The sequence below is a fragment of the Syngnathoides biaculeatus genome, chromosome 10 (genome assembly GCF_019802595.1).
Source record: "Syngnathoides biaculeatus isolate LvHL_M chromosome 10, ASM1980259v1, whole genome shotgun sequence".
Classification (NCBI taxonomy): Eukaryota; Metazoa; Chordata; class Actinopteri; order Syngnathiformes; family Syngnathidae; genus Syngnathoides; species Syngnathoides biaculeatus.
In genome coordinates, this window is record NC_084649.1 from 23,358,774 (window position 1) to 23,382,834 (window position 24,061).

A 24,061-nucleotide genomic window follows, 5' to 3' on the forward strand; every position below is an offset into this window, starting at 1 on the left:
ACATGTTCTTCACTCGCAAAAAGACACCTGCACCAAGAAGAATGGAACAAGATTATCAACAGATGGGGCACCTAATTCGGATACCTCCCGGACGCCCCTCGGTGAGGTGTGCCAGGCTCCCACCAGGATGACCGAGGACACAATGGAGAGACTATGTCGCTCAGCTGGCCTGGGAACACCTTGGGACACCGCTAAGAGTTGGATGAAATAGCTGGGGAGAGGGAAGTCTAGGTGCCCCTTCTAAAGCTAATGCCACGACAACCCCGACCTCGGATAAGTGGTGGATGGATGGATGATTCATTCATTGTGGCTCCTTCTGGTGTGCTTTATTTGCCTACTGGGGGGGCAGTACAATTTAGTTATGGAGATAAAGAACAGTTCACAACTACAATAAGTGACTCAGTAAACTGCAATCATAACCTTAGTACACAATTCAAACAAACCAAAAAAAAACAAAAAACTGACCAAGCAACAGCAATTAAAAACAGTACCTTGCACTTCTGAACTTAATAGAAATAAAACCTCGATGATGATGGCACTCTAAAAGACTACTCTGATACCCTGATGAATTATTTTTAACTGAATTACCCCAAACTCAAGGGTATAACATGCATATCATATTATTTAGTAAGCCACTTGGAAGGCTAATGTCCTCTTAATTGCTTTCCCTGTGTGAGTGATGCTGTAGAGCTCCATGTCTCGCTGACAGTGTTGCTGCAAAAAGTCTTTTCAAAACAAAAACCTTAATGCCTATTTGTGTTCACGTGTGTGTGTGTGTGTGTGTGTTGTGTTATTGGTTCAGTCTGCACAGTCAGGTGAAAGCTTTCCCGTCACTGCAGCCTTTTTAACAGAATGTATGTTTCCTTACTTTTAGCTAATTGAGTTTAGTAACATTCAGCGCATGACCCTGATAAGGACCTGGCCGTCTCTCGGTGCATCAAGACACGATTTACTCCACTTTTATTTGTACTGCACGCACCTTGGTGTGGGTAAAAGATTATTGCCACAGACTTTTTTCCCCCCACAAGCGCGTCTTTCGGTTGGCCGTAGTGCAATCACACTCAGTCACGTCAAAGTTGCGGAGGCGGTGAGGCGTTTATTGCTTTCCTGCTCATGCAGCGCTGTGTTGTTTTGCTAACCAACTCCAGTTAAGATCATGCATTATGGCCGTAAAATGAAAAGCTGCATGCGGCACACTTTAAAGGCTCGGGCACGGTAATGAACGTCAGCACGTTGAAGGAGAACACGCGCCACGGCACCTTACAGCTGATTATACTCTATAGGAGCGGTATTTATCTGACATAATCAATTTTAATCCCACTGAAAATGCTTTATGGATTTTTTTTTTTGCCCTCAAAAACTGTGCTGCACATACGCCAAACTGGATTTTTCACAAAGGCAGCGACCAAAGAAAAATTACGCAGTAGATTGGACATAAAACTTAAAGTAGTTTATTGACACTCCAGTTGAAGTTTAGTGTAAACATAAAGTCACATAAATCAATTACACCGAGTGAATGTTCGAATCCACCACTTTCGTTCCTCGTTGTTGCTCACCAAAATCCCAAGTTCAACACTAAGACACACTCAATGAAAAACTCCACTGACGAGCTAACAAAAAATTGAACTTGTGGCGCTTGTATTTTCTAAAATAAATATCGGTACACAAATGCTGCATAAACACATAAATTGGCTATATGACAATACTCCCAGTGTACAGTATTCTTAAAAAATAAGTAATGTTAATATTCAATCGTGACTTCCACTTCCTTTGTGACTACAAGTGTTTATCTCATTACATGCACCAGACTGACCATCAGAACTATACTTTGGGTCTTGTTGTTTTTTGTTGTTGGGTTATGGAAGAGAAACAAGTGCAGAACTCCCACTAATAATAACAACATTTCGGACAATAGTGAGTTATAGTTTACATTTTAAAAATGTTGTTTCTCTGCCCCTGTGTCAATATAATGCTTTATGTCTAACCGGTTCATGGGACAAGAAAATTTCGGGAGTGCTGCCCTCCAGGCCAATGTATGGAATTTATCTATCCATCCATTTTGTTCGTCTTATCATGTTTAGGCCCGCAGGTAAGCTGGAACCCAGTCTGCAAGGCTGCATTGTGAACAGTCAATCACCGCCTACTAAATACAAACAAGAAAAGACATTACAACCAATAATACAAGATATGTTACGTCTGAAATTCAAAGTTGCAGGGGGAAAATGTTCCAACAAGTAGACATCCTGAGACGTGATGGGACAGATGAGGAAGCCTTTGTTACTTCCTTTCCAGAGTTTCTGAATGGCTAAAACAATTGGGCCGATGCAGTGAGCAGGTCCGGGATTTGTGACTGGTACTGGACCGGTCGGGCCCCACGCAAGAACATGCCGTTCTCGCCACTGAGGCACTGACTCTGGAGACAGAGATGGAGGCTTATCTTGTTTCATATAATCCCAGTCCCTTTCTGATTTAAAGATCAAACTGGCTTGATGCATGAATATGTATGCATGGAGGTTCTTCTTCGACAAGAGGTATGCAGAATAAGATCAGACCCGCATAAGGGAAATGCTAGTGTTGCAGCAGTACAGGGTGAAGCCGAACACAGACGATTGTTTCAAAATGAGAAAATAGACAATAAGTGTCGTTCACAATTACTTTTTTGTTTGATTTTGTTGATTAGATAAAGTGATGTGTTTCATTCTGTAGTGTCAGATTATAAAATGGTCTTTAAGTCAATACTGTATATAGATTTTTTTGGTTGGAAAAGTGCCTCTTGGTGAGACCTACCAAGATGTACTGCAGGTATGAGGTTTGTGCACTGAACATGCTCAGCAGTGTTAATTGATTTTAGAGTATCAACCCAGCCCCTCCAAACAAACAAAAGACATCCTTCAAGAAGACAAGCTTTCGAATTCCCAAGCCTTGATACAGACTCACTGGGAAGGAAATGGCTGGCTAGAGCTGACCTATGAAGTGTTAAAAATGATGGCGATTAACAATATCTGTTGTTGGACGGTCACAACTTCTAGTATTCATTGCAAGATAAATCAGCCAATAGAGGAAGTCGGTATGCCAGAAAGCATCTTATCTCTTAGAGTCCAGACATGATTGGATATCCTCTTGGGTCACACATGCCGTAGGGCCCGACCGTGAACGAGTCTGGCCTCGGCACATGACAGAGGGGTGGGGAAAGCATTGTACGGCCATGGCAGTAGGCCTTCCCGAATTAATAAGAGGTGACCCACCGACACCTTTTGCGCCACACTGTCGTGGTTTCACCTGAGCCCTGAAAGAACACTCCTAACTTTGACTTTATTGGGGAAAACAAAAAAACGGATAAGACAGAGTTGCCGCCAGCGAGGTTTACTGGTATCAGACTGGATGTAAACTGACAGATCAGTTTCGGAGCGTCTGTGAAACGTATGCAGTGTCTTCCTTTTGCGACACATTCAAAGTCTCCATGACCTGCATTGACGTGTCCCACTGAGCTTATCTGGCTCCGTTTGAGAGCTCCTGCCAGTCGAGGTAAGATGCTTTGCACTTTTAACACTAGCCAGGCTCTGCCTTCAAAATGCCTGATCGTGTATGTAGTCTACTACTTTCGGCGTTCGTAATACACTTGCCGCGTTGTCAGGCTTCTGGTGACACAAACAAGTACTGTATTATGTGAAGCTCTAATTTCCCTGAGCAAATATTTAATAGTCATCTATTTTCAATGAGACAAAACCACTCCATTATCAGTCATGAGACACAAGCAGCCCAAAGCTCGACTTCGGGGAGAATGAGCAAAATTGCTAGAAGCATCATAAGCTGTATGTTCATCTAATGATTTTCCAGTGGCTTTGGTGGGAATTCTTACCAACTTTGCGGCTGTACAACGCTCATCAATGAATAATATCAGCATCTATGGAGAATTTGTTGTAGTTGGGATGTTATTTCGACGCTCTTATCTCAACATTAAACTTCAATTAAGTTGGCAGTTGTCTGGAAAGTAAATAGCAAGTAGTGTACACATTTGGCAATAATGTGCACTCCCATTGAGTCTCTGCGGAGCCCCCCCACCAGCTGCCTCATGCTGGTATTTGTTTTTAAAAGGCACAAAAGCCACCCACTGTTCTTTTTTAGACCCTTAAAGTTTCAGGGACATTAATGTCATTGGCCATCTCAGTTCAGTTATTTACTGTAATTTTCATCCATTCGATTTAGGACTCAACAATCAATCGTTTTATATAAAATGCAATTATTTTCCATATCCCTGTGCTTTTACCAGTTTATCTGAAGTCATGTACGCGTTTACAATGTCATCCATTCATCATCTTCAGTCAGCCGCGGAATTTTTCACCTTTAAAAACGCCACCACAGATCGTTTTCCCCACCTTCCATATTGTCCTGTTTTGGAGCAGGCGCAGTGGACGTGCGGTGACTATTTCCAGGCGGCGAATATTTTTCAAGTCGCCTTCTCGCGATTGTGCCGACCTTTGTTTTGCAAAGAGGAAGAAATGACGGGCTTCCAGAATTTTCATTCTATTCATCAAAGCCAGCCGAGCTTTACAGCTACAAAGCAATGACATTGTAGGACTGAGGTTACAGTCAGACTGAAATGTACTGCGCATTCTAGGTTGAACAACTCATGTACATAGATACAGGAAAGACTTACAAAGTGCACACTATTATAGAAAACTCATTGTTGAGCAAAATATTTGGTATGGTATATAATAAAAATAACCACGCAGAAATTAGACATTGTGCTTTCATCTATCCATTCCAGCATCCCAAAAAAAGACTCAAGGAGGACGTGATAATTATTTATGTATACCAAGTGACATATAAGTTGTGTATGAAGGTTATAAATATCAGAACACATGACAGTTTGTCCTCCAATGCTTCACTAGTTCAATACAGAAGGCACATTTACAGCTGCATAGCAGCAGCCAAAATCCCAGCTCAATAACAAAAGTTCTTTAACGCATTAAATATTTACTCTTCACGGCGCAGAACTGCCCTGTCCAATACGTTTGGAAGACTGGTCTTTTACAGGAGTATTCGTCACCCAAATCAAGTACAAACCGGCTAAAAAAATAATAATAAAAAATTCACGTAGCTGTGGACTACGGAGCTGTGTAAATATGTTGTTTCCATGCTCTGATCGATGCTCTCGCTTAGTGGTCTCCGCAGTGTGCGCAACACAGTAAGTTGTTTGACTGCACATGGACTCTTATTCATCACGACTTTAGCGACTGCAGGAAATCGGCGGGTGGGAGCGCATGCAGAGCCAAGCTAGATCCTGAATAGTAGTTAGCAAAATGTTGAGATTACGCTTGACTCAAAGGGTTCAGGAACTGGAGATAGAGCAAAAGACTCAACTTCACCAAAGCTATGTTCTTGTCATTTTGAATGGAATGTTTGAGGTAGGAACTGGAATGTGACATCATTTCCCAGCTCAGGTTTAGTCAGTAAAATAAAATATATATCCAGCATTCCCACGATCCTTGTAAGGATAAGCGGCTTGGAAAATGGTCGGATGGATGGATGTTTCTTTTAAATTCTCTCTTTTAAGGTCCAGTTAATTTGGTGTGACAAGCCAACCATTTTTGTACAGTTAACGGAAATGTAATGATCAAAATGAGTTACCTAAAAGATGCATAATAAACATAAAATATATCAGTTTAAGACCGTTGGCACAAAATCCTATTGTAGTCGGATTTTTTTTATTATGTGCAATGAAAAAATAGCATTTAAGGAACAAGAAATACTCATTAAAAATGTGTGTTTCGTTCTTTCCTGCAGAACAATTTGGAACACATCATAACAGACAGAAGCTAACCCTTGCAAGTCAAAATGGCGCCGGCCGTTGGGGGTCCAGTTGGCTACACACCCCCCGAGGGCGGCTGGGGCTGGATGGTGGTGATCGGGGCCTTCATCTCTATTGGCTTCTCTTATGCGTTCCCCAAGTCCATCACTGTCTTCTTCAAGGAGATTGAAGTGATCTTCAACGTGACCAGCAGCCAGGTCTCCTGGATCTCCTCCATCATGTTAGCGGTTACGTACGGCGGAGGTAGTTATATGCCAAAACGTGGGATTTTGTAGTCCCTCAGCACTGCTTCATTGTTGTATATAGTACACCATACAGTACATTCACACCATGCCGGCAAGGAACTGCTGAACACTTTGTGTGCCTTGGTCAAGGCCACTTCAACAGAGGTCAGGAAGCGGTTCTGACAGACTGAACCACTGCCACTTCGTCTGAAACCGATTAAAAGACTTTACAGAACCATCTTGGAAGACTCAAAATTGTCTAGAGCAGTCTTGGTCGATCGCGGGACGGCGTGCCAAAAAAGACGTCAGCCAATGTTCCCTCTAAACTTTTAACATTGTGCACCGTTGATGGAGTTTCTTCGCGGCTATTCTGTGTTGCTCGCAAAAAGAAAATAATACAATGCAAACTGAAAGTATAACATACAGCTATTCAAGTTTGCGGCATTTTGCAATGTGATTCACTGAGTGAGGGATAACTGGTTGTTACATCCAATGGCACAATTCACATACGTACTGTAAAAAAATGAAAAGAAGAAGCCACTGGTTTCTTTTAGGCAGCACACAGAACTTTCTCTAACCACTGCTCCACCACACTCTCTTTTTCCTACTTTACTTACAGACAGAAAAGTAGATCTTGGGGTAAAAAAAAAAAGTCTGGGCACCCCTGGTCCCGAGGGCTAGAAAACATGTCCATTAGGTGAATTCAATGAATGGATGGATCTCTACACGTCCTGATTGTTTCTTTAGATCTGAAGCCACTTTGATGAGATGAATGAAAACATGCAGGCAGGTGATGATAGGGCTTTTGTTTCCACCGTGTGATATTTCTCACAGGGAGAAGAAACACGGGGGTCATTCCTCACCACTATCTCCTCTGAAATGAAAAAGTGTTGCACTCCTGTCTTCCATTGCGACATAAGCTGCTAAAAAGGATCACACGGACCGCTTTTTGCAATCTCGGGGGGTTTCTGGAACATATTTCCTGGGTGTGTGCAAACTGATATGAAGCTGAAAAGGTTAGTCCAGGAAAACTATTTCATGATTTTAGGTGAAGTGTATGAGGAAAAAAACATGGAACCAAATTATTGTTAGGCGAATGCTTACCGCCGCATCATACATTATATAAGACAGTTTTGCTTTTTAAGTCAACAATAGCTCATTTCACATCAAATGCAAGAGAAACTACACATCCATCGTAATCCCTCCTTCCTCATTATATCAGCAAGCAGTATGTTAAACATCGATGAATCAAAGCTTCTTATCGTACGGTGACACATTCCGCCGAGAGGCCGGCCGACACCGTCAATTAATGCAAATGCGCCGATGTAAATATACACAACTGATGGCAAATGTCACGTCGGAAAATGAAAAGTTCGCAGGAAGTGTGTTTGCCGGCACTGCAACGGTGACACTTTCCACGCTCAGCATTCCGTACACGTCGGCGAGACGAGTTCATTAAGCGACTGTTGCGCACCTCTGTACTCCTTCCATTTTTGATCCATTATGTTCATAATATTCCGCACCGGTTCGTCTCCAACCTTTTTTTTTTTTTTTTTTTTTTTCCTCCCAGGCAGCGCTCTCTGTGGGCCTGCTAGGAAAGAACTCATTGATAGTGCGGAGACGGCCTGCATTACAATTTAAAGACCCTTTGTCTTGCGAGGCGCCGGCAAATGAGTTTGGACAACCTCTAAACAAAAACTGTCAGTTTCTATTTCGATGGACTGGGAAGGGTGGGGATTTGGCAAGGAGGCCATCTTCCTCGAAGGTTCTTATAGACACTCTGGCCTGTTAGAAGTCGCACGTGGACATCCGAATTTCATGGAAGGCTGGATCAAATGCTCTCGCGCTCCGTATATTAACACGCAGAAGGTCCCCCCCCTCTCTCCCCCTGCCAGTGTTTAACAGATTTTGCACATGGTTGCAGAACCAAAGCCTTGTGGTGGAGTTACACCTTTAATCACAACCTACTTAGAAGTGCCTTCCAGTAAAGATTTGCGCCGATATTGTTGCGCTACACCCGCTGCCCACGACCTCCATCCGCACAAACAATAAAACACCCACTCGTAGACTTCCAGTCATCTTTCAAACGTGTTTAGAGTCAATTTAAGGAGATTCCACAAACAAATTACTTCTATCAATTTTTATGCATCTCCGAGCCAACTAAATTATTATTTCATTACAGCCCTCACAGTTTTTCTGACAGATCCTGTTATTAATGGAATGAAAACATCTACTGCAGTGCACCACTGACAAAAAAAAAAAAAAAGATGCACAAGTTGCTGGGAGTTTGCTGGGCCTCAGAATGTGGGGCTGAGGCTCTCTTGTGGCCAAATATAGAATTGCAGTCATATCCAAACCAACCCAATACAGTGATCATGTGCGTTATTGTTGATTTATTCACAGGCCCTATCAGCAGCATCCTGGTGAATAAATACGGGAGTCGTCCAGTTATGATGCTGGGAGGATGTCTTTCTGGATTGGGCCTCGTCGCGGCCTCTTTCTGCAACTCTGTCCAAGCGCTGTACTTTTGCATTGGCGTAGTCGGAGGTACTGTATTTGAGTTTTACATATTTATTCATTTTTAAAATAACAAATCATGCACAGTTCTGCCATCTAGTGTTCTGAAACTTTAATACTATTCTTTCACTAGATGAAGAATGTCCCATGTGTTCATAAAATTGTTTCAAAGCATGCAGAAACAGACATTTGTTGTCTTGCTGAAACGAACCAATTTTTCGGGGAGCCACCCTGTCCCATGCAAGTGCGTCACTGTACACCCAGTTCCTTATAGAGCTCGTACACCTACGTCATAAAAATCACGTGACTTTTGTTTACGTCCCCATATTGCCGATCTAGCAAAGCATTGTTCAATCCTAAATCGGTTGCAGACGACACGAAAATATGTCTAATAGCGCGACGCCCAGTCTTGTCTGATACAGTCCGACATTTAGAAGGTGAAAATAAACAACGGTACGTGGAAAAATTAGATAAACTCGGCACAGAGGACCCGTATTTAGTGCTGATGTCGATGTTTTCGCCGATAAGGAATTGGACTGCTAATTCGCTTCCGCTTGTCTTGGACAACTGGATATACACATGGATCCAGTGAGTAAGTCGTCGGGATTTACACGGAAAAGTTTGAAAGTGTATCAAAGTCTGGGCACATACAAAGCAAAGCAAATTTATTTGTGTAGCGCATTTCATACACAAGGTAACTCAATGTCCTTTACATGATTAAAGGTATTTGAAAACAAAGAGATAAAACATTTAAAACGGCATAAAAACGATAAAAATGACAAACAAAATATTTAAAAAAAAGAATTATAGTGGAAGTAATATGATCAAAAACTGAATACATTTGAAAAAGCATGAGGAAAAAAGAAGAGTTTTCAACCTGGATTTAAAAACATTCACACTTGGGGCTGACGTCACCTCTGTTTGCAACTTCTTCCATTTGTGTGCATCATAATAGCTAAATGCTGCTTCACCATGTTTGCTTTGGACTCTGCGCTCCACTATTTGACCCGAGTCAGTCGATCTCAGAGCTCTACTGGGTTTGTATTCCGAAAGCACAAATACTTAGTTGCTGGATCTGTTCTCAATCAGGAATAAATCCCACATACTGACGGGTTGACGGCTGGTGAACGCGGAAGTGTGTTCGCCCACACGTTAACCTTTGCCGGAATCCATCCATCTTTTCAGCTACTATTCAATAAAAATACCAATATTTAAATAAATAACCCCTGGTTTTACACAAACTCGCATTCATTAACTATGATGGGGGGGGGGACGGTGTCATCTACACGGAACGTACACAGAAGCGATTGCGGCCACACTTAACCTCCGTAAACCTCTGCAACAGACGTTTTTTTTTTTTAATATGCATTGTTTTCAAATGAGCCAATATGGCATTATAAATACTTCTTGGTAATTTGGGATTGAGAAGAATAATTCCTTCCTGAAATGAAGCAATCGCTACACAGGCGTGTGTGTATTTTGGTTGGGCACCATCCATCATGTTTAATTACCGAAATCCATCGATATTTTCTGGTCTTTTTAGCTGGTATTCCATAGAATGACCTCTTTGAATATTTCTCTCGTCTGTTGTGACAACCAACAGCACAATAGGTCTTGGGTATTGTAAATATTCTCCTCAATGTGCCTTCAATGTCTCGCACAATGTCGAGCAGCTCTGTTTGACCGGCGATATGGCGCCGTGAAAATGGTGACGTCACGTGCACGAGCTCTAGGCTGTTGGGGCAATGGCACACTTTCGATCCCATGATGACAGGTCGGGAGTTAGGATACAGGTGGAAGCAGAACTTGGAAAAATAGCAAAAATAAAAAAAAAATAGCCCCCCTAAAGACAATAAAAGAATTTACACCCAAGGAGGCACGACATCACTTTTTATGCTTCCCACACATTCAGACAATGGCGGCTCTCGGAAAACATTGAACAATTATTGGGTCAAAATTCTGAATGGCTACTCCACAGACACATTTTCTGAAATAATCTGCAAAAGATGTATTTAGTTAAATGTCACATCTAATGTTCGGGCAAGTCCTTCAGAGATCCAACTCTTTGTATAGAGCATTACAAAGTAAATCAGTTTTTTCATAATACTGTACTTCCACTTAAAGTGACAATATTTGTGATTGTGTTTTAGGATTGGGATTGTCCTTCAACCTAAACCCCGCCCTCACTATGATTGGGAAATACTTCTACAAGAGGCGGCCCATTGCCAACGGCATTGCCATGGCTGGTAGTCCGGTCTTCCTGTCCACGCTGGCACCTCTCAACACGTGGTTCTACGACCGCTTCGGCTGGAGAGGAAGCTTTCTCATACTCGGCGGCCTGCTGCTCAACTGCTGCGTCGCCGGTTCCCTCATGCGGCCCATCGGCCCGAAACCCAAACCGGTGGAGAAGAGTACGGAGCGGAGGTCCTGTTCGCAGATCATGAACAGCTTCCTGGACCTGTCTTTGTTCAAGCACCGTGGTTTCTTGCTTTACATTTCAGGCAATATTGTCATGTTCTTTGGCCTTTTTGCGCCATTGGTGTTCCTGAGCAATTTTGCAAAGAGCAAAGACATTCCAAAAGAGAAAGCGGCTTTCCTGCTGTCGGTCCTTGCATTTGTCGACATGGTTGCCCGGCCCTCCATGGGCATTGTGGCCAATACCAAATGGGTTCGGCCCAGAATCCAGTACTTCTTTGCCGCGTCCGTGCTATACAATGGCGTGTGTCACGTCTTTGCCCCAATGTCAGTCGACTACAAAGGCTTCGTGATTTACGCCATGTTCTTCGGCTTTGCCTTCGGCTGGCTGAGCTCTGTATTGTTCGAGACCCTGATGGACCTGGTGGGAGCCCAACGCTTCTCTAGCGCCGTTGGCCTGGTCACGATCATCGAATGTGGCCCTGTGTTGCTGGGGCCGCCCTTGCTAGGTAACAGATTCAATCACAAACATTTGTGGAACCTCCAATGTCGAATAATATCTGTTCCGTTGTTCTTATTTCACAACAATTTTCCCATAGGAAATAGTGTAATGTGTTAATTTCTTTACGCCTTAAACTTCCATTAAAGCTATATTAATAGTACAGGCGCAGAGCAGCGGAACAACGAGTTAGAGCGTCTGCCTCACACTCCTGCGGACCGGAGTCCAAATCCCGGCCTGCCTGTATGGAGTATGCATGTTCTCCTCGTGCCTGTGTGAGATTTCTCCGGTCATTCCAGTTTCCTCCCACATCCCAAAAACCTGCATGGCACATATGCAGTATTTTCACTTGGTATGGGGTTCTAATGGGAATACAAGCTCCATGTAAAACCGGATTGTTTGTAGGTGTACTGAGCGAGCGCCGGGGTCCACAACAGCTTCTGTGTGAGCATGCACATTTTGTTTATGCGTTTTGTTTTGTTTTTTTACTCAGTCCTCAATGAATAGCTAGAAAGTGAATTATGAATATAGCGCTCCTTCCTCACAACCAGGTGCATTACAGTAAGAAAGAATGCAATAAAAACCAATAAAAAACATGCAATATTGTGAGGATAGCAAGGGTGACCCGCGATATAAAATAGGAACACTGCAAAGGAAAAACTTGTCATCCATTGCGTACATAACCAAAATATAAACCACAACGCACCATAGTCCATCACTAACCTACAATAACACCGTGGTAATGTCATAATTACCGTAAATATTTGTTTAAACAATGATTCTTGGTAATAAATACACCACTGCCCAAACTAGTTAATTGGGTGCCGTTCATAACCTCAAAACTATGTCGGAATCGTCGTAAAAACGAGGACCCACTGAATTAAAATTGTAAAAATTATAATCTAATTAGGGGGTAATGAATAAAGCAAATTGATAAAATATAATATGGGCATGTAACCGACTTTTATAAAGAGCAGCCAGACTTCGTCACAATCAGTTCAATTTATGTGTCTATGATCGTCATCACAATTTTGGTGGAGCTTGAATTATTTCAACTATGGAGGTGACACTCTGTACTGTGCTGTGAACTTATAAAATTTAATCACAACCGGTTACTGTCCTCTTCACAGGGAAGTTTAAGGACATCTATCACGACTACAAGTACACATACCAGGGCTGCGGGATCCTGCTGATCGTCTCCAGTTTCTTCCTCTTCATGGGCATGGGCCTCAACTACCGGCTGCTGAGGAAAGAAAAGAAAGCGGAGGAGCGCATGGCCAGAGTGGGAGATCATAAATCCTACAGGTCCAGTGCGGCCAAGGTGGCAGAGGCCAGAGACACAGATACTGTCTAAAGGTTTTGGTCTCTTTTTTTTCCCCCTCTTTGCTTGTTTCAGGTTGTAGAACTACGCCTGAAAATATTCTGCCTCATTTAGGACAAATGTGTGGTTAACATACAGTGTTATTGTGACCACCAAAACACACTTATATTGTACCATCACACACACGTAACTGGAAAATATTTATACACTACTAACAGTTTATACTGTACTAATCATTTTTGAATCAGTGATTGTCATTGCGTTTGGTTGTGATAACCAGTTTAATTCACTTTTTTACATAGAACTTATAATGTACTCGTGCTGAGCATATGCAGCACAGGGTTTTAATTCCTTAAGGACTGTATGTACTGTACAATCTCAATGAAAGTGCATAATTATTGTACTTGTACCATGTTTATCACGGAAATGTTATCCTACTATTTTTTTTGTTTCTGGAAGATGTTTTGAAATTAGGTTGTGGAGACTTCAATGTACTGCATGTCTCTTTTAGTACACGAAATGTACGACTGAGTTACTTTAAACAAGTCATGTATTGAGTATTCACACTTACAGAGAAACTTTGCAACTTCCCATGTGTTTATTTTTGCCTGACACGAATAAATCGGAAAACACTACAACATTGGATTAGTAGATAAATATTTTTGCTTCACAAATACTGAATGGTTGAAAACCTGCAAACTTTGCATTTCCTTAGAAATGATGTGTTAATCCCAAGAAAGCAAGAAAATAATTATTACATCCCACTCTCGCAGCAATTCCTATACCACATTCCAATATGGCATCCGAATGGTAGTTTGATGAGTGTTATGATCTTCCGGTGGCAAGCCGTCATCGCTTCTCTGTCAATGTGTAATTTGGAAAATAGAATTGGGAAAAAAAATTATGTGAAATAATCTATTTGATTGGTACTAATGTGACAAAAACGTAATTCTGATGTCACTTGAGGAAATGAATGAATGCATGACAATTATAACAATTGGATTAAGAATTCGACGAAGATGAGAGAAATACCGTGTGTATGATTAATGATATAGAGATGTCAACAAAACCATTTGTTTTCCAGTATGGCGACGACCAAAATCGTGACGTCATCCAAAACGGACTATAATTTAAATAAGAGATTGACCATCAATGTTTATTTTTTTTAAGAGATTGACCAGGCCCACTTATTTTAAAGTGAATAATTGTCAAATCACTATAATTGTTATAATTTTAGAAAATGTTATTTTGCACGGATTATTTTTATTATTTTGAACAAAGAAAAAAAAACTGCCTCCCGAACAGGTGTACTGTACTCGAGTGCGCCATCTTATCAAACGTTAATGCAACGTTGACATTTTGCAAGATTAACGGCACACGCTGCTGGTTTAGTTTAACATATGTAACGTTCTGTCATTATAGGTAAGAAACGAGTTAGGAGGGGAAACCATCCTTGGTGGCGTTCCCTCAGTGTTTTTTGGACTGTAATCAGGAACAAACAGCTAGCGGCTAACGTCACCTGCAAGCTAATTTTTAACTCTAGCTTCGCTTTTTTCCGCCCACGAAACAACTACTAAATGTGCGGTCGCTATTAACGTCTGTCATTTGTCTTGAACGGCGAATATTACTGTCGACGCTTTCGTCATAGGTGAGTGCTCATGACGTTCACGTCACTTACAAAAAACATTTTTTCATTGTTTTTAACGATATTTACCTGCAAAGTGAGACCGTTATCCAGCCGAAACGTTGCACTTGATACCAAAAATGGAGAAAGACCGGCGGTTCAATTTAAAACTCTTGGTGCCTCCGCTGATGAATAACAGCCAGGTGACCGCAGTTCGACCCCAAGAAAGTGTCGAGACCGAAACTGAGCTGGTAAGTAGTAGCGATGTCATGTAACGAAGTATTATTACTCACTCAAGTAGACGTTCATGTACCGCAACTTAAGTATTTATTGTTCTGGTTAGAATATTTGTACAATTGCTGTACGAAAATTCTTAACTCCCAACTTCAAATGACTAGTTTTTGTGATAGAAAATAAGGAGAACAAGTAAATAATTATGTGTACTATAATAAATAAATTGGTTTATTTAAGTCTTTTTTTTTTCAAGAGGGTGGGGCGGAGTAAAAAAAAATATATAGTTGCACATAGTGCAGTGTAGTGAAAAAACTTTTAATTGAGTTATCTTGGTGTCATTTTTTTAGATCGCAAAAAACATGCATTTGAACAGGGGGGTGTACACTTTTTATACCCGTTATATTTGCACTGTAACCTGAATACTGCTTTATTTTAGGGTCCCAGTAAATACTTTGTTAAAGAGCAGACGACTCTACCTCCACTTAACAGAAGTGTGGTCGCCCCGACTCAACCAAGTACACACGGTAATGTCCACCAACATATGCACCTCAAAGAGAGAGATGCACCGCATAAGACTCAAAATTATGAAGATGTATTCTTCTGTCCTTAAAAGATTGTCTCAAGATGAAAGTGGCCCCAACAGAGAAAGAGGAGGTAACATAAATAGTCAACAGTCTGAATCTACATTGATGCAAAGGTAAGTATGAGAAATTGTTTTGTGCCATTATCAATATTCCGCAGAGCAACTGTACTCCCGGACAGCTTTGCTCCAAAATGTTTGAGGAGGTGGAGAAAATCAAATGCTGGAAAGTCAAAGTGGTCTGTGATGCCGCTCAAAGCGAGAGGAAACTTCAGGAGAACAAAAGAACAATTGAAAGTCAGCGCAAAGCCATTCAGGAGTTGCAGGTGCGTACTTTTTGAGGAAAAATGTCATCCATATATGACTGTGATTTACTGTACATGCGTGTGTGCGCTCTTTCCAGTTTCAAAATGAAGGTCTCAGCATCAAATTTGAGGAGCAGATGAGTGAAAATGAGGATTTGCAGAACAAGTATGTTTATTTATGGTTTGTTTCCTCACAACAGTGTCCATGTGTAGCTTCGCTCATGAAAAATCAATGTTTTGATTCAGACACAACGCAACCCGCAACTTGTGTAATCTGCTGAAAGAAACCTTTGAGCGGTCGGCAGACAAAATGCAATTATGTGAGTGTGCCTTTGTCGCAGGTCTCGCAGGCTCGGCGATGTGACAAAAACTGATGCAAATATTTCTGTTTTATAGTTGAATCCGAGCGTGAGGAGACGCATCACCTTCTAATGGAAAACACTGACAGTGTTCAGGTAAAATTAGAGAAAGCGAAGGTGAGGAATGTAGCAGTTACTTAAACTTAATTATTCACGTTTCCAGAAATTAATTGCAGCATTCGATCATCTTCGTATTCAAGCCGAAGCCCAGCAGAAAGAAATGCAGACTGGTTTGTTCCTTTTTTTTTTTTTTAATTTGACTTAATCAAAAAATGTCCATCCTTCCATCCATTTTCTGACCCGCTTATCCTCACGAGGGTCACAGGAGTAATGAAGCCAATCCCAGCTGTCATCAAGGCAGTAGGCAGGGTACACTGGTTGCCAGCCAATCAAAAAATGTCCATTTAACTCTTTTTTTTTTTTTTTTTTTTTTTGTTGTTCACAGTCAAAGAGGATTTGCAGAAATATGAAGAGCTCAAACAAAAGGATGAAGAAAAATACACCCTAAAAGAAAAAGAGGTCTGTACGTACGTGACTGTTTTACTATCTCCGTTCCTGCGAGAAACTCCTAAAAGATGTGATGCTTCCACAGGTGGTGACACTTAAAGCTAGACTTCAGGATAAAGACGGTGAACTCGGAAAACTCCAAAGTATCCTCCACTATACTCAAAATCAATGCAAACTACTTCAAGAGGCCACAAGTAAGAACCGTGCCACATAACTCAGCACCTGACATTTATCATCATCCAATTAATTCTGTTCTTAAAGGTGACTTATTGCTGTATGTAAAATTGACTTTAATGGCTTGTTACAAATAGTTGAGAGTTCCTTCCAACCCGTCAAGTGTGAAATTACATAATTACGGCCCGATTTACTGTCTTCTATTATCAGTACTGTGTATGTAAATAGGTTAATTTAGCATGTACAATGCGATTTACAGTGGATATAAAAAGTCTGCGCGGCTCTTCATATTTAAAATTTTTGTGATATGACGAAATTAGACACACTGTGATTTGGAACTGTTCATTATTCCTTCCACCTTGTCCAAGGCCCAATTCCAGCTGATGAGAGAAGGGGGGAAAAAATTATGATGCTGCCACCCCCATGTGTAACTATTCGTATGATGATCCCACACATCTCCGGAGATTTAGATATGAGCCAATGAAACCAAAGGAATGTTTTGGTACAACCTCATCACTGCTTTTCACGAACAGAACATGAATAAAATACCTTCAGTGAAACATGGTGGCGTCAGCATCATGCTTTGGGGCTGTTTTGATTCAGGTGGAACTGGCACCTCAGACAATTTGGAGGGAATTATGAGCAGTGTTTGGACAAAACCTTTTGCTAAAAAGAAATTCATTTGCAATGAATCAGAGGAGGGGCACTTGAAATGATGGCAGCATATGAGTCTAAAGGGGATTTGGTGAACTGAACACGGCCAGATCCCACTTATAAAAGCGTGTACAACCACATTATCGGAGTTGCGTATTTTTGCTTCCCTTCTCAAAGTTTTGTTTTGATTGAATTGAGTTGTATGAGTTACACATGAATGATGGACGAAGTTAAGAATTATTTATTTTGGTCTGAAAAGAGGGTGCAGGGTGTGCTGTAAATGTAGATCCTAGGGGTATTTTGATGAAAGCATGTTATCAAGACAACAAGACAAGGCAACGTTCCATCTAAGCTGCGCAACTGCGCAGTTGCGCACTTGTCCCACACACTCAGCACAGAAGTAAACAGATCCAGCGCACTGAACTACAGCCTGACGTCTTTTTTTTTTTTTTTGTAAACACGGCAGCACACTGCCTCTCACAAAGAACTGCTGCTCGGACACACCGTACCACACACTCTACTTCCTAGTTTACCTGACACCGCTCCCCTCTGTTTTAAAGGGGTACACTCATAATTACAAACACTGGGGTATGTTAATAATAGAAGAAAAAGTGGTGAAACTAGAGGAGATTTTCTCTTTTTTTTTTTTTAGTAAAAAAGGCCTGGTCTGAAGCTAAAGTGGAAAATACAGGATGAGATGGTGTATAATGTTAAAATTCCACCTTGGCACAGCCTAATTGAAGATGAAAGCACAAACGATACAGTGCACAAAAAGCTAATTCTGTAATTTAGATATAGGAGGCAACATAACATTATCCCTAAAACTGTTTGGGAGCATCATTCAGCTTTCAACATGCTAAATATTTTTTACTTTTGCAGCTCAACAAAGTGAGGAACTGAAAAGCTCCAAAATGGAGCAGGAGTCCCTTCTCAAAAAACTACACTCAGCAGAGCAGCGCTGTGAAGAAAGCGAGGTGAGTTCTATTACTGATCCGCGGGTGTCTTCTTGATCTGCATATCTGCTCAACATCATAAAACTCATAAGTGCCCTTCAAACGACGCTGTGCTGTGGCTCCCCTGCTTTGGCTGAAACATGTTTCGTCCTTTCAAAGGCAAGCCGAGAAGCCATGGATGTCGTGCTGAGACACTACAAAGAGGAGCACGCGCAGATCCTCAGCAGCAAAGATTTAAGCTTACAAGAGGTTCATCGAGTTAAAAATGAACAAGCCGAGGTGCTCAAGCAAGTTCAGGCAACCCTTGTGGAGCTGCAGAATTCATTAGACTCTGAGGAGCGAAGGTAGAGACTCTTTAGAATTCAGTGTGTTCTCAGAAGCCTACACTGGTCATTTTGGTCCTGGAATTTATATTTAAGGGCTAAGGACTGTGAGGAAAAACTAATGGTGCAAAAACAAGAACTTGAAAGGAGTAACAAACTTCTAGGTGAGCCTTAATGAAAGGAATCTTGTGAATTCACTGCATGATTTAGAAAAGAAGAGTCAAAGTCACTTTTTTTTCTTTTAAACTCTGACAGGAGAAGTTGAAGAGCAAAGTGCCAGAAAAGACGAGCAAATCACAATCCTTCAGACTGAATTGGTGAGTTTTACTTAATTTATTGTACCTTACTTGCTATATTTCATTTGTTCCATCCGTTGAAAACGCTGGCTCTGTGTTATTTGTGCTCCCAGGAGAAATGTTTGAACTCATTGGAGCTCATCAAGGGAAAAGCTGATGTCTTTCAAGTCAAAGTAAAGGATCTCCAAGCTGAGCTTTCAGAAAAAACTATCCAAGCCGAGCTCGTCATGGTAATGCACGTCAACCATGTCAGAATGTATACATACTGTATTTTTGAACCTTACAAAGACCAGGCCACTCTTTGTTTTTCTCCCCATCAACAGGGTGAGGCAAAGACTATCCGTGCAGACAACGAAAAGCTCAAGAAAGCTGGCGAAAAGGCAGAAGAGGTTTTCATGGAGAAGCACAGCATCACTGAGGTTTTTAGTTGAAATTGTACGGCAGGAGATGTGCTGTATTGATTGCGCCACTCAGCTGCGTGTGTTTTTGTGTTGTTCCACAGAGCAAAGTGCACGAACTGGAGGAAAAGTTGTCCAGTGAAATGAAGAAAACCAAAGAGTGCAGCGTCGAGATAGCGCAGCTCAAGACCGAACTTGCACAGCAAGAGTGAGTCGTCGTGATATACAGTATACAGATTTTTGTTGTACATCAAGCTGTTATATTGGGTTTGACAAATGGTGTGTCACTTTCCAGAGTCAGGCACAAAGATCTGCTGTCTAACCTAAATAAGGTTCATTGTGAGAAGACAGCTGTTGAGCAGCAGTTTGAGAGAATGTCCTCTAACATGGAAGTCATCACGACAAACATGAAGGTCTGAACATTGCGTCTCATTTCGCTCATTTACATGTAAACTTGCCAAATGTGTCCATCGATTAGTAAATACTGGTTTCACCGGCAGGTGAGTGAGGACCAGGTGGTGACGCTCACAAAGGGAACGCAGAAGCTTGAAGAAGAAAACCAACGTTTACGGTCAGTTTGTAATTTCAAGATTTGTTGAGGATAAGCGGCTTGGAAATAAGATGGAGTTACATTACTTTTAATTGGGTCTCTGGCGTGTGAAATCAAACACCCTTTTAAGTTTCTCCGTGGAAATGTGTCAGTGAGTGAATCGTTCTGGATTTTAACACCTTGGGCCTTTTTCACCCGGGCTCGTAAGTGCTGTGCAGTTTTTACTCACTTTATGAGACTGGGACTAACAAGTAACCCCCAATGTTTGTTTACCTCTCATCACCATGGGAACAGAAGCGATTCTGGGTTCGAACACTGCAGTAGAAGAGGCAGAGAGAGCAGTGGCTTAAATGTATGAGTTGTATGCACTAATTTCAATTAGTGGGTGGGAGAGGATGGAAAGTGTGGTGTTGTTGGTGAATTTTGAAGGATTTAGACAAAATCACAGACATGTTGTGAAGACACCTGGTAATTGTTTTTAAATGTAAAAAAAAACCCAAAACATTATCTTCATTATTTTAAAAGATGAATTAAAAAAAAGTGTTGCAATTTATCTTCATGTCTCTCTATGACATGCTTGCATTTTTTTAATATGTAAATAGTTTTTTATTTTGTATATGTGTTGTGTATTTTTATTTTACAGGGCGGAAGTACACACCATGAGAAGTCTAACCCCAAAACAGTGTGAAGAAATAAAGATGTTTCAAAATAAAATGGAAGATAATGTAAGCGCGTAACTTAAGCTCAGCTGGTATTTTCTTGACCTATCTTATTGTCTTTCTTCATGTCTGTGCAGTTTGAGATTTTGCAAGAGAAGATTTTACAAACAGAAGGACAGCTCGAAGCCGCGGAAGCGAAGGTAACGAGAATTAAGCGTGCTAATATTAGTTTTATTACTTTATGAAACAATTATATTCTTTGTTTTTTTTAGTGCTCCTACCTCGTGAAGAAAATTCGATCTCACCGTAAAGCAAGGGAATATGAGAAAGAGGTTTGTAAGATGTTCTAGCGAGATCATTTTGTGTCTTTCTCCACAGTTAAAATTGTCACTTATGTATTTCAGATTAAAAAGTATAAGACAGAAATGGCAAAACATCTCGCGAAATACAGTCATCTTGAAAATAAGGTACGGTTAAGGTCCTCTTGTTTACTCATGATAAAAATTGTGAAAAAATAATGCTTAATTTATGTCCTATTTTGTCTTTAGATGAGCAGGCTGAACGAGGAGTCCCAGAACCAGAAAAGGCAACTGGAGGAAAAGCAGCAGAAGCTGCTTGACGATCTTCAAGCCAAATCCTCATTTGCAGCTGAGCTTGACATTAAGGTTACTTTTATAATAAATTAAATGCGGGGCTCTTTAGATTATGAATGTAATAAAATAACAGTTTTTTCCTGATAGATGCAAGAGCTGCGATTAACAGCAGCCGAAGCCGTCAAAAGCAGAGAGGACGCCGAACTCAAGTGTCAAAATAAGACTGCCGATATGGTCGCACTGATGGAAAAACACAAAGTACGCTTTTCCTCTCAGAGGTGACCGCTGCTCACAACGAGTGCTCCTTCAAACACATTTCTCCTTCCTAGAGTCAATATGACCGTGTGGTCAAAGAAAAGGATGCAGAACTGGACGAAAGGAAGGAGAGTGAGGCAGAGGCAGTTGGCGCAAGGAAGTCGCTGGTACTCAAGACCGAAACTTGTTCCGTCACAAAAAAAAATAATATTTTGTTGCATCTCAACATTTTATTTGTTAAATGGTCTTCACTAGGAGATGGAAGTCTCCAAGCTCAAGACCGAAAACAATCAATTGAAGAAAGAGTTGATGACTGAGAAGGTGCTGTATTTTTAATAGACCGTAAATTCCGCCCTACAAAGCACACTTGATTATAAGCCACACCCAGTACATTTGTAAAGGAAATACCATTTGGTACATACATAAGCCGCACCTGTGTAAAAGCCATAAGAGATATTTACAAAAAAGACGGTACACAGAAAGAGTTTTCAAAGTTTCAATAACTTATTTTAGCTTAACATAGCAACAACACGGGAGCACGAACAGGACTGTTAAAAAAACATACCAGTTAAAAAAAACAACAAAAAAAACAACCGTGGCAGCTGCACACTAAAAACAAGGTAGCACAGCACTAACAGGGCTGGTTAAAAAAAAAAAACATACCGGCAAAAGTCACTTCCTCAGCACATATATTCCACTGATCTCACGCTTACCTTTTCCACAAAACATACCTAAATCACTGAGACACAGCAGCAACATCCTAGCGTGGCGCTAGCGTTAGTGCGGCGGTTAAAAAAAACATACGGGTAAAAATCACAGAGACACGGCAGTAACACAGCAGCAACACGCCAGCGCAGCGCTAACAGGACCGGTTTAAAAAAAACGTACTGGCAAAAGTCACTTCCTCAGCATATATATTCCACCGGTCTCACGCTTACCTTTTCCGCTCAAGTGCCCCCTTGTGGCCAATTAGAAAAAATGCAGAAATGAGCTGAATCACCACATAAGCCGCAAGGTTGAAAGCGTGTGAAAAAAGTCGCTGCTTATAGGCCGGAAATTACGGTAGTTGTCTTTTTATTTGACCATCCAATTGGAAAAACTGTTTTATTCTTTGCTCTCAGGACAACTTTCAGAAGGAGTCAAGTCATCTGAAGGAAGAATTGTCATCACTGAAACTATCCCGGCTGTCCCAAGAAAAGAACACTATGGTACAAATGCATGGTGCAAATGCAGGAAATCCGACTACATACAGTATAGAGTACTTGCGTGTGTACCTTCTAGGCAAGTACCGTCAACATGAAAGATAAAGGGAGAGGTACAGATACACCAAGAAGCTGGTCTTCAAAGTTGAATGTGTTCGACTTCTCCAAGGTCTGTAGAAGACCACTGCATAGTTTAGAATAATTAAGAAGCCTAAACTAGTCCGTTAACTAATGTGTACGGGTCAACATTTTAGCATTTACTTTGTTGAGGAAAGTATAACAAGCACCATATGCTACGTCCTGTTTTTTAGGAGTCCGATTTTGGATCCATCGTAATGTCTGGGGAAAAAACACCAAAGAAAAAGGTAGAATCCTGTTTGATCTGTGAGGAATGGGCATCATTTATTCGCCATCGTCAAAACATACCTCATCAAATTTCAATTTATGCTCAAGGAACTCCACCATGAAGACATTGCTTCTCCGGGAAGTGGGACAAAGTGGGCCGGCAGAACGGAAAAAATTAAAGTAATTGATGTAAAGTAATTTGACTCATCGGCACGCTGATGTACATACAGTACTGGATTAATAGGCTGTTTTACAGACCTACAGAATAAGGACGCCCCCTAGTGCCGAAAAGCCAGGAAGCTGGGTAAGGAGAGTCATGGAGCTGGAGCCCAAGCCTGACAGCTCTGATCCAAACAATATTTCGGTGAGGATGTTTTAATTTGTTATTCAACAACAGCAATAGCACATTAGAAGTATTAATGTGTCTTTCTGGTCTTGACAGACTGTTAAAAATGCACCAGCATCCCACTTGTCAATTCCCAACTCAAAATGCAACCCGCTCAAAAAGGTGATGTGAATAATCTGCGTGTTTAGGAAAATAATTCAAATTATTTTAAAAACCGCGTCGCTGCATTTTGTTTACTTATTTTTAACCACCTCCAGAGCCCTGCTTCTGCCAAGTCACCAGGAACCTCCCTGAAGTCAGCGGCCATCAAGAGAATGCGTGACGCTGGCTGGATCGCCGTCTTTGGCAGTGAGCAAAAGAAGAGAAAGACTCGAGCAAAGATATTTTCATAAATTGCCCCATTTCAGGGGGGCGTTACTCGCAGTTCATCAGTTAAGTGTTCAATTCCAACTTTGATATCCAAACTTTTGGTGGTGGGAATGTAGTAAAAATGTGGTTGTGGTTAAAGAAATATACTGGGAAAAGGTATAGTTTTGTAGTTGTTTTTCAAGTAGTATTTTCATAAGCATAGCAGTGGTATTGTAGTTGTCAAAGTTTGCGAGTGTAGTAATAATTCCAGTTAGTTATTAAGTGATGTATGCTGTAGTGGTAGTCACAGTTTGCTCGTGGAGTTCCGCCACACAACACTAGGTACCAGTTATTGCAGTAGTCATAGTAATGTATTAGTATGGAAGGATTTCATATTTGCATGTTTTATCAGTATAAATGTGATATGTGAAGAAAAGGCTTATTTGAGTTTTCAAATGTGAACTGTACACTATTCATGAGTTCACTGACAGAAATCAAATAAAGATGAATGCTAAATTGAAGTCTGCAACTTTAAAATATGGAATTTGCTACTTGCTTGCAATGAAAA

At 41.1% G+C, this 24,061-nt stretch overlaps 2 protein-coding genes and 1 long non-coding RNA gene across 3 annotated transcripts in view; 2 read left to right on the top strand and 1 right to left on the bottom strand.

Annotated features, from left to right (window-relative positions):
- LOC133507647 (uncharacterized) overlaps window positions 1–14,643 on the bottom strand; it is a 149,217-nt gene extending 134,574 nt beyond the window's left edge. Inside the window, exons 1-2 of the long non-coding RNA XR_009796866.1 lie at window positions 14,503–14,643; window positions 12,639–12,710 (exon numbers count right to left, since the gene is read on the bottom strand). This is a non-coding gene — a long non-coding RNA (uncharacterized LOC133507647). The remainder of the gene's footprint in view (window positions 1–12,638; window positions 12,711–14,502) is intronic.
- slc16a1a (solute carrier family 16 member 1a) lies at window positions 3,298–13,410 on the top strand. The gene is made up of 5 exons (XM_061832920.1): window positions 3,298–3,525; window positions 5,788–6,055; window positions 8,440–8,583; window positions 10,704–11,477; window positions 12,598–13,410. The coding sequence occupies exons 2-5, from the start codon at window positions 5,839–5,841 to the stop codon at window positions 12,819–12,821; spliced, it is 1,359 nt and encodes a 452-aa protein (XP_061688904.1). The 5' UTR covers window positions 3,298–3,525; window positions 5,788–5,838; the 3' UTR covers window positions 12,822–13,410.
- On the top strand, window positions 14,504–24,021 carry sycp1 (synaptonemal complex protein 1). The gene is made up of 34 exons (XM_061832917.1): window positions 14,504–14,663; window positions 15,083–15,170; window positions 15,260–15,300; window positions 15,388–15,552; window positions 15,630–15,697; window positions 15,778–15,851; window positions 15,928–15,986; window positions 16,054–16,120; window positions 16,336–16,409; window positions 16,483–16,591; window positions 18,105–18,199; window positions 18,338–18,522; window positions 18,598–18,665; window positions 18,757–18,818; window positions 18,911–19,027; window positions 19,121–19,216; window positions 19,300–19,403; window positions 19,491–19,608; window positions 19,696–19,766; window positions 20,389–20,470; window positions 20,542–20,604; window positions 20,677–20,736; window positions 20,809–20,871; window positions 20,953–21,069; window positions 21,145–21,255; window positions 21,327–21,419; window positions 21,508–21,573; window positions 22,374–22,460; window positions 22,534–22,623; window positions 22,766–22,819; window positions 22,908–22,979; window positions 23,056–23,163; window positions 23,242–23,307; window positions 23,403–24,021. Exons 1-34 carry the CDS (start codon window positions 14,553–14,555, stop codon window positions 23,535–23,537), a joined length of 3,039 nt encoding a protein of 1,012 aa, XP_061688901.1. The 5' UTR covers window positions 14,504–14,552; the 3' UTR covers window positions 23,538–24,021.
- The last annotated feature ends 40 nt before the right edge of the window (window positions 24,022–24,061 follow it).